The sequence below is a fragment of the Parasteatoda tepidariorum genome, chromosome 5 (assembly GCF_043381705.1).
Source record: "Parasteatoda tepidariorum isolate YZ-2023 chromosome 5, CAS_Ptep_4.0, whole genome shotgun sequence".
NCBI classification, from domain to species: Eukaryota; Metazoa; Arthropoda; class Arachnida; order Araneae; family Theridiidae; genus Parasteatoda; species Parasteatoda tepidariorum.
Genome location: NC_092208.1, coordinates 51760554 through 51781041, shown reverse-complemented (window position 1 = coordinate 51781041; position 20488 = coordinate 51760554). Strand labels below are relative to the sequence as shown.

The 20488-nt window shown below is 30.3% G+C and overlaps 1 protein-coding gene across 1 annotated transcript in view; it reads left to right on the top strand.

Annotated features, from left to right (window-relative positions):
• The window catches only part of LOC107449126 (cell adhesion molecule 1), a 59731-nt gene extending 39672 nt beyond the window's left edge, over positions 1–20059 (top strand). Inside the window, exons 2-6 of the mRNA XM_071180901.1 lie at positions 1537–1664; positions 4485–4705; positions 11514–11649; positions 15186–15313; positions 19703–20059. Of these exons, the coding sequence (XP_071037002.1) occupies positions 1637–1664; positions 4485–4705; positions 11514–11649; positions 15186–15313; positions 19703–20005 (816 nt within the window). The 5' untranslated portion in view covers positions 1537–1636 and the 3' untranslated portion in view covers positions 20006–20059. The remainder of the gene's footprint in view (positions 1–1536; positions 1665–4484; positions 4706–11513; positions 11650–15185; positions 15314–19702) is intronic.
• Positions 20060–20488: the final 429 nt, after the last annotated feature.

The following is a 20488-nucleotide window of genomic DNA, read 5'->3' as shown; positions in this document are numbered from 1 at the left end:
ACTTACTTTAATTTAATTTAATCAAATACTTTTCTTAATTTAATGACAACTAACCTCCCCCCCCCCAACCAGCAAAAAATTTCTAGTTGCGCTACAGTCTTAAACGAAAGAAACAATAAACGGAAAGAAAAATAAAGGAAATGATTCTTACCAAAACATTTATTTTTTTCATTAATCTACATGCTTAAACAAAAAAATTTGTGGTGTTTTTTTGATTTCAAGCTCATTTCTTATCATTTTGAAAAAAAGATAAGACAGAAAGATGAGAAAAAAAGTTGCAAGACATAAAACTATTGCTCGCTAAAACCGGGTCTTGCTCGTTAAAAGCGACTTCTGTTCCATAGACTTAACATTAATCCAACCAAATATTCTCGTTTCCCTCGGTAAATCCGAGTTCTCGTTAAATCCGAGCTCGTTATAAACGAGTTCGACTGTAGTACAATGAAATTTAAATTACAATTTTAGGCAGAAACATTCGCTGTAATATGAGCAAGCTTATGCGAAATTATACAGCAGTATTACGTATTTATATATATGCTTAATTTTTTAAAAATAGTGGTAAATCAAAAAGATTGTAAATTAAGTTTATAAATACAAGGAATATACAGAAAACATAAATTTTACTACCACTTTAAATATAGAAATAAAATTTTACGCCAAATGCGTAAAAGTTGGCAGGTATGAATATGTAACAGAGCAAGTCAAACAACAGGGTGCGTATTATTTTTAAAAAGTGCTTAAAGGTGCTTATTTTTGATTTACGTTTTTTAAAAGCTCTTAAAGGTGTTTTTTTAATTCGCGGTTTGTAAAAAGTACTTAATTTCTTATCTCTTAAAAAGAAATTTTTTATTTGCCGCGTCGATTGACGTTCTATATTATGAGAAATGCAACATTTTCACAATTTTCTCTGCAATATTTATCAGAAACTAGTCATTTTATCAAGATTCAGTAAAGTTTTTGAATTATATTGATTTTATGTTTAAAAATTAAGAATTTCCAACAATAGGAAATTTCTTTTATTACTGCACAGATCCTAATCATGATTTTTTTTGGAAAGTGCTTAAAAATATTTTTGAGTGCTTAAAAAGTACTTAAAAGGTGCTTATTTTTTATTGAAAAATCTAGCTAAACACCATGAACAACTATAACAACGACGGCTGCGTCGCCACCTAGGATTTCTTTCTTTTTTTTATAGAGAGAGATTTACGCTATTTCAATTTAGATTAAATTTGGATGCATTGTACATTTTACCAATCATAGGCTTTTGCATTAAAAAGCAAACCCCTTACAAAACATAGACTTACTATACATGATGTTTAAAAATGAATATTTGGATAAAAAATCCCCCATATCGTGCTTCTTCATTTGAATCAAAAAAGATTTTTCAATTAATTATAATATTTTTCTTCTTCTGATAAACGACTAAGTATTTTTAAACATTATAAATAGAAAAAATGAAGACGCAGCAGTATACTTTCACGAACTATCACTGATAATATTTTTTAGAATTACTAATAATTATTATTGTTTTTTCAGGCTTCAAGTACCATTTTCAAGATACGTTTCGGAACTGTATAGAAGAAAATTGAAATGATTTCTAATCTTGGATAATTAAACATTTTCACCGATATCCTCCATGCTATACGAAACGCTTTTGTTTTTAAGTAAGTTTAACGTTAAAAAATGTTAGTTTAAACTCTCAAAAATGAAAAATGAAATTTAGCAATTCTTTTAACATCTTTATTTGTTTTAATTTTCTTTTTACTTATCCCTTTTGATGTTATTTTATTTATTTAATACGATTTTTTTTCTTTCAGCTATTGTATTTCAAATAGAATCTAGTATACTCCCTCCCCTTCTCTCCCCTCTAGCGATTCTTTTTTCAATTTGATTTTTATTTTTGATTGAGTTTCATCTTTTATTTGATGATTTCTCGGCGTAATTTGTTTTCTTTGTCTTTTGCTTTTAATTTTTTTCATTTAAGATATAACTATTTATATTTTTTGTTCTTTTAATCGATATCAGCCTATTATTTGTTTATTGTTTTTTCTGTATATTATTATAAAATTGTATAATTTTAGTACGACCTATGAAGTCAAATTATTAATCTAAGAACGTATAATATTTTTTAATATTTTGTTATAATTATAAATAGTTTATCAAAACAAGTTTTAATCTTGCAAAATAGAAAATTTTATGGTTTCAAATGAAAGTAAAATAATGACTGGCATTTAGGAAAGATATTAAAAAAAGTATTAATGCTTCTATACTATCGATAAATCGTAAAGGTCAAAAGATCAAGATAAAATATTATACCTATATAAAGGAATATACTATCGGTATTCCTTTTATCATTGATATTATTCTAGTATCTTTGGTTTCGAACTATATTAGTAATTAAATAATAATAGTATAAATTTATTCTGATGAGCTTTTTATCAAGTCATACTCGCGAAACGTCTGGTAGAATTTTTTTTTTTTAAATTCATTTTTTACTTACTTCTATACATCAAATATTCAAATGAAAATACAAAATTTTACATTCTCATCAGAAACACGAACAAGATAAACGTAATCGGTAAAACAGGTTTATTTTTTACAAGTTTATTTATAATTTATCTAGAATAATTTTCAAATTAAGTTTGAATAAAATTATTCAAATTAGAATATTGAAAAAAAAATATATAAAACATTTAAAACCTGACTGTTGAAACTGAACACGGCCGTATTTAGAAAATACATATATAAATATAGGTATTTGAATTTTAGTAATTTTAAAGTACATTTCTTATCCAAATGATATCGTTAACGGTAAATAACTAATGGATGCATGTAGCATAGCTATTTTTCCCTTGTTAAACTGTTAACAATTTTATACCAATTTAAAAGAGTTTAATTTGTTTATTACCTACAGCCAACGGAAACCAGCTAGTCCACCTTTCAAAAATATACATTGCACAAAATAAAAAAACAGACCACGCTAAAAAACTTTTGGTTTAATGATCGGATTTTCACTTTCTGGGTCTCAATTCAATGGTTTCAGGGGTAGACCTCAAATATGCTATTTGATTAGTGCAGACGATATTTTATGTTTGGAAAACAGACACAAAAACTTACTTTCTCTGAATAAACATGTCTTTTTTTTGTTGGACGGATTCGAATTTTCGACCCCGAAAATGTAAAGGGTAGCTGCAATCTGAGAAAGATGTTATAGTTTGGTCGGGAGCGCGGTCCAAAGCTAATGCTAATTTTATTTCGTGCGTATTTCGTCATATCTTCAGAATTTTACAAGCAAATTGAAAAATTTTGGCACTTATAAAAAATTTGTTTATCCAAATATAATGCAAAAATTAGCTTTTAATAATCATTTATTATTTTATTTAATAATAGTCGAAAGAATTTTGAATTGCAAGGTAAACAATTTCTTTCATCATTTTAAAGAATGTAATTTTACAAGGTCAAATACAAAATTTAAACGAAATCGGTCGAATAGTTCCTGAAAAATCAAATTTTAAAAATAAGGCTTCTTAAAAATTTGATTTCGCAGGAACTATTCAACAGATTTCGCTCAAATTTTGTATTTTGACATGTAAAATTACGTTCTTTAAAATAATGTAAAAATTGTTTACCTTACTAGACAAAAAATGTTCGAGTAATATTAAAGAAATAATAAAAAGTAATAATTAATTATTAAAAACTTTTATTTGCATGGAATTATATTTGGATAGACGAATTATATAATTGTGGTCTAACATTTTTCAGTTCGTTAAAAAAGTTCTCGAGATATGACGAAATACACAAAAAATAAAATTAACATTAAGAAGTCCAGAGTTTTCGTGTTTATTTTCCTAACTTGAAATATCTACTGCACTAATTAGTTAGCATATTTGAGGCTACTCCCTCAAATCATAAAGATTGAGTCCTAGACCCTGAAGACCCGATCATTAAACCAAAAGTTATTTAGGGTGGTCCGTTTTTTTTTTACACCAGCCCTGTACATTCTAGTAAAATCCCAATAATTTTAATTTTAATTTGAATTTGGTAGGGCTTTGGACTCATATACAAGAGAACGTAAGTTCGATCCCCACTGGCTGAAGATTCCCTGTGTACTAAATGGTGATTGGTGCACGTTAAATCTCTCAGGGGCGCACGTTAAATCTCCATGTTCCCATAACAAATCACACCTCTGGGGGTACTGAATTGGAGATTGATCGTTCTCTGGTTCAGGTCAAAATTATGATCTGTGAATGAATGAATGGATGTATGACTGGGTCCGCTCTATAAACGGGTTGTGACGTATGTATGTGGCAGAAGTCGAATTCTTGGCCCTAGATGGAAACTTGGCCACTGGAAAACAAGAAGCGCACTCCTTTTACCCTAAAGGCATACAACAACAACAACATTTAAATTCTATTTAAAAAAATAAAAAAAAAACGTTATTTTAAGTAATATTTTTTTTGTAAAAGAAAAACACTTTATTGCAGCAACTCTTCCGATAATAAGCCTGGGTCTAAAAATAACAAGATTCGAAGTTCCTTCTCTGGTGGTACCCGGTGATTCTGTCATCTTGACTTGTTTTTACGATTTGGGCAAAGAAAAGCTCTATTCCGTCAAGTGGTATAAAGATAAAGTGGAATTTTTTAGATTCTTTCCAAGCCTCTCACCTCAATACATGTCATTCCCAGCACCAGGACTCGATGTCGACGTAAGATTTATCATATTCTGCTTATCTGTTTTTATTTATTTTTATCTTATCTGTTAAGCTTGTAAAAAAAACAATATTACACTTATAGAAGAAAACTATTTATGATCTTCAACAAGATACTGATATCTATGGGAAAGTGTTACGAACGATTAAGTCCACTGAAACTGTTGGAGATTTGGAACTATATTTCCTCTCTTGATTTCTCGTTGAGTATTCTCAGAGTAAACAACTCCGTCCCAAATGAACTAGAAAAAATATTTTGGAATGAATATAATAGCTTAAAAGAATGATTTTATTTTAATTTATTACAGCTGTTTAAGAACTGGCCCGATTCTGAGTTTACGACTACCAATGTTCAATCCCTTAACTTTTTAATTTTGAACCCAACCCAGAAGACAAGAGATCGTCTGGATCAAGTATATGGACAAACTAACCTTCGTTGAGGACTTCTTGAGGAACCTAACCGACATTTGCATTACGCAAAGAGCAAAAACCTCCCACGGTTATACCGACGATAAGGGGATTCTGTTTTTTGTGAGAACTGTGATCGGTGCAGGCCGAGAGCTGCCAGCCACTGCTCGAATTCGAACCTAAGTTACCTCATTAGGAAGCAAATGCTATATACTGTGAGTTACTACGACCCTTAATTGAATAAATATGCACTTCTTATAGTTTAAAAAAAAATCGCATTTTGTTATTTTATTTGTTATTTGTTTCTTGATATGAACTGAATTACCCCCCGCCTAATACTAACAACGACTATAACGCTTTTTTAAGGTAGTGGTTACAGATTACTTAAAAAGCGATCCATTGTGCGCATTGGACATATTTTATTAGGTAACATATTCATGCCAAAAACATTTAAATTGTAGAAAAATATCGAATAAACTTTGTAAGAGAATAAAATTTTTACCGTGTTTTTTCCAACCCTTTCATTTTATTAAATATCCTTATAAAATTAAGACAAAAAGCATACACATTGAGGGTTGCAAATTAATATTTAGGCTAGGAATTTTTTTTTAAAGCAACCTTTTTTATGGTTATGCACGAAAAAGTGAGAAACTATATAATGGTTTTGGCATATAAGAATCAAGTTGATATGCTCTCAATTAATTTTCTGGATCTTGTGTTCATTTTATATAAAGTTTAATCAAAAATGTGTTGCCACAATTTCTAAAAAAAATTTAAAAAGAAAGCGAATGAAAAATTCGTGGTAAATTTGATGTGATTACCAAGTTTTCCAACTTTTTAACTGCTTTCTTGAAAAGTTTTATAAAAAATCCTAGCAAAACACAGCTTTTTATAAAATAAACATGATAACCGGGAAATTAACTTACATTTTGTCAACTTGATTCTTATAAGTGACACCCAATATTTTCTTTCTTACTTTTTCGGGCGCAAAACGATAAATTTTTTTTTTAAATTACTTTATTTTATAATGTTTTGTCTTAGGTTTCGTTCCGTATTTTAAGTAAATTTGAGCCTTAATTTTTTCTAACCTTTTCTCATCATTGTTAATTCGGTACTGACAACAAACTTTGATTTGTCGTCATTGTTATGTAAAACTAGAGAGATTGTAAAGTATTTTGATGTACCAGACGTGTTTAACTTTTATTTTCATTTTCAATTTTAATTGTTTTACTGTCACTGATACGCGAGGAAGAGCTTACATCATTATTATTTCTGATTTATGAACCCCCATCGACAAATTATTGCATTTACCGCAAAAGATAAAAGCTTATACAAATCTGTCTAACTAAACTCAGAGGCGCGACAGCCCATAGAGGGCCAAGACCTACTCTGCCCATCTCAGTTTTCTTAACCTTGGGCTCTGGAGTGCAGGTGCAGATGTTCCGGTCAGGTGGTCAGCCGAAAGCGGAACCCCCAGTGTTTAGTTCCCAAGCATGCTTGGTACTCATTTATCGGCCCACTGAAGGGATGAAAGGCTGAGTCAGAATTGCCCGGCCCGAGAAATTCAAATACAAATCAGTCTACTTTTACAAATATTAATACGTTATTTAAGTCATCAATAAAATTTTGCAACAATAACGATCATCCAAAAATTGTAGACGGTGAATATAATTGTAAAACACTAGCCAATGAGGAATCAAACCCACTCTGTTGCTTGCTCGATGCTCTAAATCAGGATTCCTTAACCTGTGGTTCATGGACCCCTAAGGGGTCCATGAGTCATATCTTGGGGGTCCGCTGACTACTCCTAATTTTTAAAATGTTTGGAAGCCTACCTATTGCTTGTAAAGCGAGCTATGGCAGCTATAATTCCGTTTGCTACAGTGAATCTTTGCGAAGCGGGATTTTCCACACTTGTGACAATAAAATCAAAACATCGAAATCGATTGAATGTTGAACATGATATGCGCGTTGCTTTGTCGAATACCATCCCCCAATCCAATTTATTAATTAAGGAAAAGCAGCAGTAACTTTCACATTAAAAATTTAAATTTTAAAAATTTTGTATACTATTAAAATAATAAAATTAAATGTTTTCCAATAATTGATGTTTTTTTGCAATAATTTTTTTCACAGGGGGTGGTCCGTGACGTCTTAAAAAATTTTAAAAGGGGTTCATTATACCAAAAAGGTTAAGAAACACTGCTCTAAATCAACTGAGCTAATGGACACGCTTACAGCTGGTTGATATAATTATATCGTAATTCCTATGTCGGAACAACATAGAGGGTTAGCAAAAGTACTGTACTGTAAAAGAGATGAAAAACAAAAACCTTACCGAAATTTAATAAATCACTGTTTGAGGAAAGCAAGTGCACGGACCATCAAAACTTGATTGCTAGTTGCTTCTAACTATCGACTATCAGCTCTTCTTTTCTTCTCTCCCACAGTCAAACAAATTTTGGTTTTTCGTTCATCGGCTTTCCTCAACTGTGATTTGTCTTATTTCAATAGATTTGCTGTTTTATTTTCCTCACTTTTCGAAAAATATTTATTAAGCACCGTCCCGTCCTAAATAAATATTAAAATAAGCATAATAATATTAAAATAAATAAACGTATAATATTAAAATAAATATAAAAATTAACATTCTGTGTAAATATTAAAATAAGTTGCTGACGTAAATGTTACAATTTAAGGGGACTTTTGCTCAATGTTTTAAGTAGGCTATGATAACTTGACATCAATCATCAATATGAAGACATCAATCAGTCCAAAAATTTGATGATTGACTTGATTGTTCCCCATAAAATACAATTCCATCCAGTTAACTATTCAAAAATATTTATTTCTAAAAATGTTTTTATTATAATAAACCACAAAGAAATATTTCTATGCCTTAAGTGTTTTTCTCGTTTATCTATCTGTCTACTTTTCAAAAAGGAAAAGATTTCTTCTTTATGCCATCGATTAGAGAGATATTTTGATGTTCTCTCTTGCTTGGTGTATCTGTAACCATAAAAGAAATACCATTTTTTGTTTCCCTTCGGAATTTTGATCTTCCACTCTGTTGATTTCTTTACATAACCTTAAGTCAGCTTTCTTAGTAAATGTCGAAGAAAAATCTCGCTTCTAGTTTTCGTCATTGCTGTGAGCAGGGTGAAAGAAATCGACTATATAGCTTTCACCATACCAGCTATTCTGCAGATTTCTTTTTCTTTTGAAATACCTTATTTCTTTCTGTATATTTTGCAAGCTGTGAGAATTATTTTTCGCCAAGGGGTTGGTTTTGGAAAGGAAAACACATATTTTATTTATCTGCAGATTTGCAGAACATAAAATCTCTCCACAACCGCATGGAAGGAAACAATTTTCATTCTATATCTATTATAATCTAACTGTATAACCATTATATAAATATAATTTATTAATACCAAACGATAGCATGTAGAAGAAACACTCAAAAATTATCGCATGATTAAAAGTTTGATAAGTATATCATTAAATTTTAGAACATGGCAGAAAAATGGCCGGTCCAGTGATTTCAAAAATCCATTGAAGCAAACTAAAAGAGTTGTAAATAAATTACGATTTGTTGTGTTTTGCTTAAGAGACAAGATAGTTATTCTCCCCACGTTTAATAATGAGTTTGAGGTTCGAAAATAGATGGCGCTAGTAATTTAGAAAATTATATAAAAAGTTTTTCAAAACGACCATCTAACGCTTTCTGCAAATATTTCTGTTAAAATGGCCTACATTACAGAAAACATTGTTTCGTGATAATTCAATGAGCAGCAGCATATGTTGACGTATGTATTAAACTCGGTGAGAATAAATCCTGGTTTCAAGAAAAGATGACAAACCGTATAACTATGGATTCTTTTTACTTGAATTGATTTTTCAAATTATCGACCATTTTATCTGTCTGCATATTAAAAATGAAAATATCATTTTTAGAAAAAATTATAATATTATTATTTCATATTAGACAATTCTCTATTTTACTGCGCCCAGTGGTTCTTTACATTTTAGAGAAAATTTTAGTTAATTTTAGTTATTACATAGGTTAATGTTTAATACAAGTAAATATTCAGAACTTCCATTTCAATATACATTACTATCTGTTACTACTATCTTTCAAATTGAAGGTTTTGAGTCTTATTAAGCGCTTTTGCATTTATTAATTTGCAATTATTTGATAATCTGAAAGTGTTTCATTTCCACTACAATAACGGCAATTAATACATTATTTTAATCTAGCAAAATAAATAAAAATTATATTAAATTATTCTAAGTTTCAACTTTCTCTAGAACTCTCATCCTAATTTCCATTATATCAAACATTGCTACGCATGCAAAAGGTTTTAATTAATAATTTTCAGTACAATATGTCACGGTTTTTTTAGGGGGGGGGGTAAGAAACTTAATTTTCTTCAAATCTATATATATATTTCTCTTACACGGCACCAAAAAAAAAGCCTCATTACAACTCCCCGAATGGCAACGTTAGAATATCGACCAATGATTGCTGCTAAAAATGTCACATGCCAAATCTAACTCAGGTGGCTCAACATATAGCGCTTTTAAAAACGGAAACAATAACCAGAGTGAGCATTGTCAGGTTGTTCAATTCAGATTCATGCCCTAAAAACATGACAATAAAATTTAATGCCATCTAAAGGACTCTGTAATGGCACTAGATTAATTGTTACAAACTTGCAGCGTAATTTAATTGAAGCTAAACTGATTGATGATGATGAAGCAGGTACATTTTTCATTCCGAGAATACCTCTAATCCCCTCTGATAACAACATGCCGTTTTCTTTTAAGAGAAAACAATTTCCTATTAGGCTGGCCTTCTCCATGACTATAAATAAGTCACAAGGTCAGACTTTTGAGAAAATCAGTTTAGTATTGACTAAACAAGTTTTTAGTCATGGACAACTTTATGTTGGCCTGTCAAGAGTTAAGTCATTTGACAGCCTTTCAGTAATTGCTCCAAGATGCCAAATCTATAATTGTGTTTTCAAAGAAATTCTAAATGCTTAGTGTTAATTTCTTAGAGCTTTGCAGAAAAAAAAGTTTTTTGGAAAAAATTTAATTGAAACTTCTATTGGCAGTAGGCAAGGGGAACTGCCAAAATCAAAACTCCCCGATTAGAAATGCAGCATGGCGACCTCCACGTGGTATTTCTCGGGTAATGCTAACAGCCATGCATTTTAATTTATTGTATGTAAAACATCCTTATTTTGTTCTAAAATGTTATGTACTTTATCACAAATGTTAATTAATATAGAAATTGATTTCAATAATGCTGATCACCAAAAAATATTTCATTTGGCGATAAAACAAATTTTTGTGTTCTTGAAAATGAAAGACTTTTTGAGGGTTATTATCTCACAAGGAAAAGTTAGGGTTTAAAGTTTATATTTTTAAATAATAAAATTTTTTTCTAAAACTTTCAGAATTTCTAGCATTAACTAATTTATTATACACATTTAGTTGAATTTAGGTGAGTAACTGCAATATTTGATAATTTATTTTGCTAATATGTTTCTCATTTAGCTAATGTTTTGATTTTTTCACCATGTACAATCTAAATTGATAGAATTCTTCTACATAAGTACAATACTACGTCTTTGATGATAAAATACTATGTCTTTGATGACAATATACTAAGTCTTTGTGCTAGAACATTGTGTTCATTGGCGAGCGAGCGCAGCGAGCCATGGTTCACGGCGTGAACCACATAGGATTGCGTAGCAATTCTCGGGGGTTGGCGAGCAGGGGGCGGAGCCTCCTAGTTTAAAATAATGCATTGAGTATTTCATCATCATCAACGGCTCAACAGGCCAGGATGGGTCTTGACCTTCTCAAGAAGTTTTTTCCAGGCCAACCTTTTTCCTGCAAGCGTTTTCCCATTTTTAGTTTTTAAGACCAAAAGGTCTTTTTCCAGGCCATCTATCCATCTTAAATTCGGCCTGCCTTTTTTTCGTGTGCCAACTGGTCTGGCATTGAAAACTCTTTCTGTGGTACGGTCTTCATCCATTCTGATAACGTGACCTGTCAATTTTGTTCTTTGTAGTTTAATAAAGTTAATAATGTCAGGTTAATTTTATGAGTGATGAAGCTCTAAATTTGTTCTTCTAAGCCAGACACCATTTTATTTTTAAATTCCTCCAAAAAATACTTCCCAAGACCTTTCTCTCAAAGGTACCCAACATAACCTCATCAGTACAAGATGTGGTTCAGGTTTCACAAGCATATGTTGAAATTGATCTTAAACGAGATTTATGTAATAAAACTTTTGTTTTTCTATGAATTACATTAGATTTTATGCATTTTCGAATTCCATTAAAACATCTATTCCATAAAAATGAAGCTTTCGTTTTTTCAGCTTTCAAAATCAAGTCCTAATACAGTGTATCTCCGAAATCTGACATTGAAGAGCGAAGGCCAATACACTTGTCAAGTTTCTGCAGATGAGCCGTACTTCGGATGCGTTCAAGTTCATAGAAATGTCATCGTATACAGTAAGTTGCTGTTTAATAGAAAGTTTGTAGCTTTTCTTGTCGCGTTTCTTTGCATTTGATAATTTTTATTGCAAACAAATGCTACACGAAGAAACGTAATGGACAAGTTACGTGGATGTTATGTTTAGAACTAATAATTATTATTTTCATCATTATTTGAAAAATGATTGAATAAGACTGTTTAAGTAATGAAATGTTTTGCTTCTTGTTGTTGCTATATTTTCCTTGTTGTTATTTATGTTTTTAAACTCCAAAAAATATAATTTTCACTTCGTCATTTTTCATAACTTCATTAATAAATTAATTATAAACTTTATAAAATTATATTTTCAAAAATTGAAAAAGTTTTTGCTCAAAAAAACGTTTTTTTAAATAATTTTTTTCTTTCTAAAAATAAACTGCGAGTATATTTTAAGAAATTGAAATATTTATAAAAAGATAGAATAAGAAAATTCCTTAATTAGTTTTTTTTTATAATATATTAATTCCATAGTACTTAAATATACATTTTATATTATAGTAACATTATTATCTGTTTCGTATTATAAGTTTTTTTGGAGAAAAAAAAAAACGATGTTTATGAAGAAGCCAGAAGAAAACTAAACAAAACAAAAAATTTTAACTTTTGCTCTTTATTTGGCACCTTTTTAAAACATTTTATGTGTTTCTTTTTTAATTATGTTACACTATTTTATTAGTAAGTAGAATAGGCATCTCAAGAATACGTGATTTACCACTCGTCACACTTTCTCACCACTACGTTAGTGTATTGTATAATATATACTGTATTATATATTATACAATATTTTTATCTGTCCAGACATTTTGTGAAAGGTCCGTTTTAGTAAAATTATGAAAAAATTATTCGTAATTTACGAATATAAAATGAGCGTTAAGTCTCATTCTTTCAACCAGGGTCCTACTTTTGTGAATTTGTGCAAATTGGGTTCTATTATTGCAAAACACTTTTTCAGGGAGTTTTTAAATTGTAAAGACATGCAAGATTATGCTCAACACTGTAAAATTATAATTAAAAAAATTAAATTTTAAAAAATAAGCAGCAATTGCTGCTACTAAATTGCTGCCGCAACATACAAATATTTGGTATTTAGCCTATACTGCTAAACGCAGAATATTCATTTCGGTCTAATAAAGGAAGAAACATCTGCCGAAGACAAAACTTAGTTCGTTTACATTTGTCTTTCACCCCCCCCCCTTCCTGGGAAGGTTTTATTCGATTAACAAAACAATAATGAAGATAAACAAATTTGTGAAGGGTCCGTGTTTAAGATATTAGAGATATCGAGAGATGATGAAAGTTATTCGTAAATTAAACTGTAAATAAATGACGGACCCTGTGTCTTTTTATTAGTTTATTTAGACACAAACATGACATAGAAAAGGTTAAGGTAGATATTGGGGAAAACTCCCGCAAAGAGAAAGCTGCCGTTCTCTTAAACATGAAAACATCATCTGCTCTGCAAAAGCGCTCGTAACAGTACGCGCATGCGCGGACAGTCCGATTAAAAGATAAATTATTTTGTGAAGGGTCCGTTTTTAAGTTAAAATATTTTGTGAAGGGTCCGTTTTTGTGAAAAGATATTTTGTGAAGGGTCCGTTAACGGACCCAAATTTTTTCTAAACAGCCCCCTGTAGTGTATTGCACAATATATACGTTAGTGCATAATATATACGTTAGTGTATAATATATACTTTTTATTGAAACGTACTGCCGTTCAAAAAAATAGATTGCCGAAACCACGGTAACGGAGAGGGGAAAAGTGTGGAGAGTAGGTATGTGGCGTAACTTTGAGATGTTAATTCTGTTTACAAAGTATATATCTCACCAAGATATCTAATGATGCAATAAAAAGTATATGAAAAAAAGGGGAAAAGTTTTTTCTTCTACGGAATCTCTTTGTGATTCTAAGACAAGCTAATAGTAATCAATTTGAATAAATTAAATAAAAAGAATTTTTTTTTATTTACAAAATTAGAACGATAAAGAATACATAATGTTGCCATCTTATTGTAATACACTCTTTGTTATTGTGCATAAGCATTCCGTTTCATATTATTTCACTGCATGCTTATTGGTCCTTTGTATGCTTAGTAATAATTAATAATAATTTCCATTGCATGCCTTATTAGTTCATTCAGATCTTATATTATTTGTTTTTTCATACCACTGCTGTATTAGTTAGATGGAAGGTTATAATTATTCCGATATAATTATTAATATAGTGTAAAATATTATTGCATGTATTGTAATATTTCATGAACGTTTACTAATTCGGAATCTCCATGATTTGAGGGACCCATTTTACTGCAGCCAAATTTATATTAGTAATAGATAGTAACAGTCAACCAGTTAATGTATAAGTCACCTAAACGTTCAATTTCTGTATAAACTTGCATTATATTTCCACCAGGGCATTCTCTGAAAACAAAATTAAGGAAAAAGACCAAATTTTGTAACGTTGAAAACGTTACTTTAGTCACAAAAGAATACTACAAGCGATCAAGTCCAAACCATCTCAGCTAATCCTTTACTAAAAGTAGGAAACCAATTCAACTCCTCCTACAATATGCGAAAAAAAGAACTGTAATTATTTCTTGTTTTCTGGCTTGGTTTTTTTGCGTAAAAATGAGCAAATTGTATTACTTGGTGCTCTCTGAAAGTAGAAATTGATGCTCTAAAACCTAAATATCTATAAAATTTTTTTATATTTAAAGTGGCATTTAAGGTTAAATGACGTTTGAAAGTGACTGTAACGTTTTTTTAAGCAAAGCGAAAAATTGTACTCATTTTTGATTACTGATTCTAACCTAACCGTTAATTCAAATTTAGTGTTTAATTATATTATTCGATGCGGAATTTATTAATATTTAACTCTGATGTGATATATGCTTTACGCATGATGCACTTTTATTTTATTTTATAACTGTCGTTGAAAACCCGACCCAATCTTTGAGCTTAACTACTAATGTTCAACTCCGTAGTCTTTTAATTTTGAGTCCAATCCAGAAGACAAGGCGAATCTTGGAGCAAGTATTGGGAGAAATTTGTTGTTCGTGGGGGACTTTTCTGATAGAACTAACCTGCACTTTGCGTTACATAAAGAGGAAAACCACGAAAACCACCCACAGTTAGCCTGACGGTAGGAGGAATCTAACCCATGCTCCATCTACCACTGAGGATTATTTACGTCAGCATTGTGGTCGATGCGGGCCGTGTGCGGAATTCGTTTCCATCTGTCATCGGATGCATTTTTTCGATGTTATCTGGCAAAAACTAAAAGAGTGCTGAAAATTTAGCAGTTTCTGACTCCCAAAAATTTAGTTCATTTCAGAAACCACCTTCAATTCATACTATTCTAATTTGGGATGATCAAAGGGAAACAAAATTATTTCCAGCTTTCTGGAAATTAGTTTGCTTTAAAGAATAAATTAAGGCTTTACATAAGAAAATTTTTTATTCTCACGAACTATTTGTCTAAAATTAATAAGCACACTTAATTGCTTTTTATTTTCAGTTCCACCAGAATCATCACCCAAAATTTATGGCGAGGTATCGGAATTTGGTGACAACCTTACTCTACTTTGCTCTTCGGCAAAATCGAAACCAGCAGCCAATCTTAGTTGGTACGTTAATGATGTTTTGGTAAGTATATTAAAGTCTGTGGAAGATATGTCAACATTGATTTTTTTAGAACCAGAGGGTTAAATTGGATACCTACAAACGACGTCATTGTGGGTAAATCGTGGCATTCGTATAGAAGCCAATCAGAATCGACACACGCGTGACGTCTCTTACTGGTATCCAATTAAATTTGATTGATCCGAAAATCGGTTCAGTGTAATAATAAACCAAGCTTACTGTAACGTTTACCCGCCAAATAAAAACACGTGATTATGCGCAGCCATGTGATTTTAATCATATGGTTGGGCCTAATCACGTATTCTTCTTTCCGATTTGCAGGTTCTCTATTAACGCTGCTGTCAAACTGCGATAAATAATAACAGTATATTTTAAAAATGTGAGCGGCGACTAAGATACCACAAATTAATATGCTATTACTATTATGTTTTTTTTTTACAAAAAGTCATTTACTAATTCACCCAATGATTTATTGATTGATTCACTGATCTTGATTCCGTGATAGGAATCAAACAAAAAGTCATTTACTAATTCACCCAATGATTTATTGATTGATTCACTGATCTTGATTCCGTGATAGGAATCAAACATTCCATCTCAAACTTGATTCAAAATGAGTACTATTGTTGCCAAACTACAAGAAACAAAAAAGTAATATTACACATTCTTTGTAGTTTACTTATGCTTTTTTTTATTTTTTCGTAAACTCATCCAAAGATTAAGCCATTCATTCATTAGTACACCAATTCATTGGTTCTTTCCTCACCGATTAATACGCACTGATAAAGTATTATCGCTTAATTATTAACTTAACTTAATTAGATAATATGAATTGAAGTAGAAAAATTCAAAATCAAATTCTATCGAAAGTCTATGCAAAAAAGCATTAAAAGTAAATAATTTTAAAAGTGATTGCATGTAATATAAACCAATTAAAAAAATACGCAAAAAAATTTAAAAATGGTTGCGTATAAATCGATTGAAACTACAACAATCGGCCGTTACAGTAATGAAAAATATTAAATGACGCACACGCGTTTAATGTTATTTGAAGTGGGCATGGCTTACTAACATTTGCGGAAGGAAGGAACCTAGGAAGTGGGTTAAAATCGAAATTCCCTCTCCCCGGGCTAGTACAAGATATAACTCACAAAAAAGTAAGTTTTATTAGTTAATAACGATGCATTAAATAAGTACATTGGATACCTATTAAAACTACCTTAGTACAAGGCAGTTTTAATATAAATACAGCGGAAAGAGTTTTTACAGTCCCTTAAAAACCAAATAAATAAAAATAAGTACAGTAGAAAATTGATTGTTTTCGGTAAATTTTGACTTTCTAAAAGTTAACGTCGAGCAACAACATCATGCCAAATAATACTGAATACAGTTCATCTTTATTTTGGCGGAATGAACTGCTAAAAACGTGTTTTGCCTAATCTAATAATGTAAAGTCACCTGGCAGAATATATTAATGAATCAAAAATATTGGAATTAAGTAAGTTTCATTAACTGTGTTGGTATAGATCTTGTGTATGGTATATTTGTTGTGTTGTTCTATACTGTTTGTTCAGTACAGTATTCATCATTATCTTTTTTTTCTCACCCCGTACGAGGAACAGGTACTCACCTAGTATAGGAATAATTTTTAGGTTACTTTACTTTAATTCTGAATATAGTTGCGTCGAGCATAAATGAGTGTTACTTGGCACTGAACAGCCGATAAAAAAATTGACGAAAACCGGTATATCTCTTCTATACAACCTCTTCTTTTATTTACACTTATATTTTTTTAAGCATTTTCCACAATATTTTTATATTTTAAAAAGTAGATAGTCTTAAATTCACTAAAGCCTACTTAAAGCCTTTTTTCACCGAGCTTTTCAATTTTGAAATTAAAGGTTTAAAAAATTCATATGATTGATTTACTTGTAAAAGCGACGAATGTAAATTGAAAATTTATTTAATATTTATAATCTTAATTTGGTATTCTAAAAACATTTATTTCATCATTCTCCATGGTAAACAAAATCCACGGATTAGGCAGAAATATTTCATATTAATAATTAAGTTGATATTTATTTTAATTAATTCAAAGTTAAAATGCATTTAGGCGTTATTTTTCGGCAGTCTGTTTTTATTTGAAGAGCTTAAAAATATTAATTCCTTAAAAAAGATCTCATTTTATATAATTCTTCGATATTTTATTCATTTTTTTAAAATTATTAAATCTTTATTCCATTTAAAATTAATTAGACTAATTTTAATTAAGTTTCCGTGTTTCTCTTAAATTCTGAAAATGCATTTTTTTACCTTATAAGCAAAATATAATAAGATTAATTGAAATAAAATAAGATTAATTGAAATAAAATATGCATGTTTGCGTGGATTTCACAAAAAATAACTTATTTTAACGCTTATATTAAACTACTTAAATAATGCTAAATAAAAAAAAAATTATTATAGCAATAACTTATTATATTTCTTGAAATAATAGTAATAGTCAAACCCCGCTATAGTGAACTTTCAAGGGACCGAAATTTTGGTTCACTATAACCGGGAGTTCACTATATCNAAAACCTTAAGATGCAAGAAGTCATAATTAAAATAATAAGAAGTCCAAGAAAAAATAATAAGACAAAGTAAGACTACTCGAATAACGAATAAAATAAAAATGATAATAACTGTCCGAACATACGACAATTCAAGCATAAACGAGCTACAACTGCCAATGTTTTGAAGTAAGTAAGATGGCCGACGGTTAATTTCGCGGTTAACATTGCCGAGTTTTCGGCTTCACGAATTTCTGCTAGTGTCTCCTCCATCTAGCTCCATGATAAAAGTAGTCTCATAAAATCGCTTACCAAATTCATCGACATTTCACCAGATACTTCGATTGGTGAACCACTTCAGTAATGCTTCTTCATTATCTTTGTGATCTGCTTTTTTCAGCCATCTAATTTTTTTTTCATGAGCAGAAATTATTAATTGCCTATTTTTCCATATGTTACATATGTATTTGGATTGTTTATATTCCCTGCAAATATCAACTTGATTGCATCCATTTTCAATTTTTTCTGATTATGCCCATCATTTTATCATCAATGGAGAACGTTTTACGTTTACTGGTCGCCATAGTTAAATTTGAGACACTTGTTTGCAGGATTTTTTTAACTGAACTGAGAGCAAAAAGGAGTTGAAATGAGGGTTTTATCAACAAATGTTAGTGTTCCACCCTTTGACCAATAATGAATAATTACTCATTCCCTCTGACAGAAAATGCATATTGATCCCATTGACACCTTACAGGTGCATCATCTTCCTGAGTTGGAGACATCTGCTTGGTTTTCTTAGGGATGGGAAAGTGAGATAAAAGAAGAAAACAAGAAAAAAATGCTTATCGCTACATTCCCCTCTATAAATCATTTTAAAAATCGGTACATGAATTTATTTTGAAGTAGAAATTTCAAAATTATTACAAAAAAAATCAACTGAAGACAGAAAAAAGTTCATTATATCCAATTTCCTTACTTTTTTGGTTCACCATATCCACAAAAAATAACATTACAAGGCACGGGACCGAACATTTCGTTCACTATATCCGGGAGTTCACTTTAAACCGTGTTCACTATAGCGGGGTTTGACTGTAGTAATTACCTAATAAATAGTTATTTTCACAAAGACAACAAAGTTCGTTTAATTTAACTCTTTGCAATTATACAAGCCAAGTCCAAATATTTTAGAACACCTAAATAAATTTTAGAAAAAAAAAATCATAGAAAGAGTATTAATGAAGAAATAAAATATAAGCAAAAATATTGTTTACCTTTAACTATAAAGTTTTATGCTTCAATATTTTTCAATGAATTGTCTTTAAGTTTGATTATATGCGTAATTAGCGCTCAAAAGAGAGATTGAATTATTCGATTTATGTTTTGTATTGTATAAAAAAATAAATAAGTAAGTAAATGCTAGTAGTTACTTCATTGCTATGTCTTGAACCTGTTTTTGTTATTATATAAACAAGAGAGCAAAAAAATTGATAATATTGAATCTGTAAATATATTATATAATATACATATTATATGCATGCATTTTTTTTTAAAACTGTGCCATCCTTTTCACTGAGATTTTTTATAAAAATTTCCTAATATATTGAATGGGTAAAAATATAATTACAAGTTTCAAAAACCATTATTTGTTCAAAATGAAGTCTTTACTCTTGGAATGGAGACACTCTTTGACAAAGGAGTCAGGGTTCAGAAATATTGAAAAAAAATATGGGACATCATTTGTGAGCATATCAAACTATATTAAGAATCATTGTACTGTTTCAACCTTTTTATATCAACTTTAAAATTTCATATATGAAACCAGCTCATCATTTTTCAGATAGATTCAGGGACACTTCGCGATTCTCAAGAAGTTGTCCGACACTCCGATCAACTAGAATCATCATCATCTGTCATCAACATCCCTTTTTCATCTCGGCATCTTCCATCAGGAGAAATCAGGCTCATTTGTGCAGCCTCCATAGCAGATGTTGTGACATCAGTCAGCCAGGAACTGGTCATCAATCGACCATCACCTGACCGCGTGTTAGAGCTAAAAAACGTTGGTAGTAAATTGTTTAACGCATCTGAGTTTGCATATTATCCATGTTTGTTAATTATGTTATTTTATTCGATCATTTAAAATATTTAGTTATTTGTAAAATATCATTCTCGAATAAATAATTGTTGTTTTTTACATGTACATTTTCAGATGATGGCGATTGTTTCATGGTTTAAACACTACTCTAAGGAAAGATATTTATTACTTACGTTATTAATTTTAGTTTTAAATTATATTTACAAACTAATGTTTATTTATACGCAAAATTCTTTACAGTGTCTGCAGCAATATTTTACACTAAGAATTTTATGAAGAAAAAAAACTAAATTCTAAAAATTTTCAATAATATTTGCAAAATTGTTTCTGAGTGAGTCATTGTTAAATTTGATGGTTATGAAAAATATTTATTAATACGAAGATAGTCTCAAAAGAAAAGTTCCTAAATTCTACGCTGCTTCGGACGTTGGAAGTTTGTAGATATCACGCCACGTCATACCAGCTCCCCGCCGTATTCTTACATTTAACTTGATCTTTTAACAAGTCATCAGCGCTGAATCGCCTTCC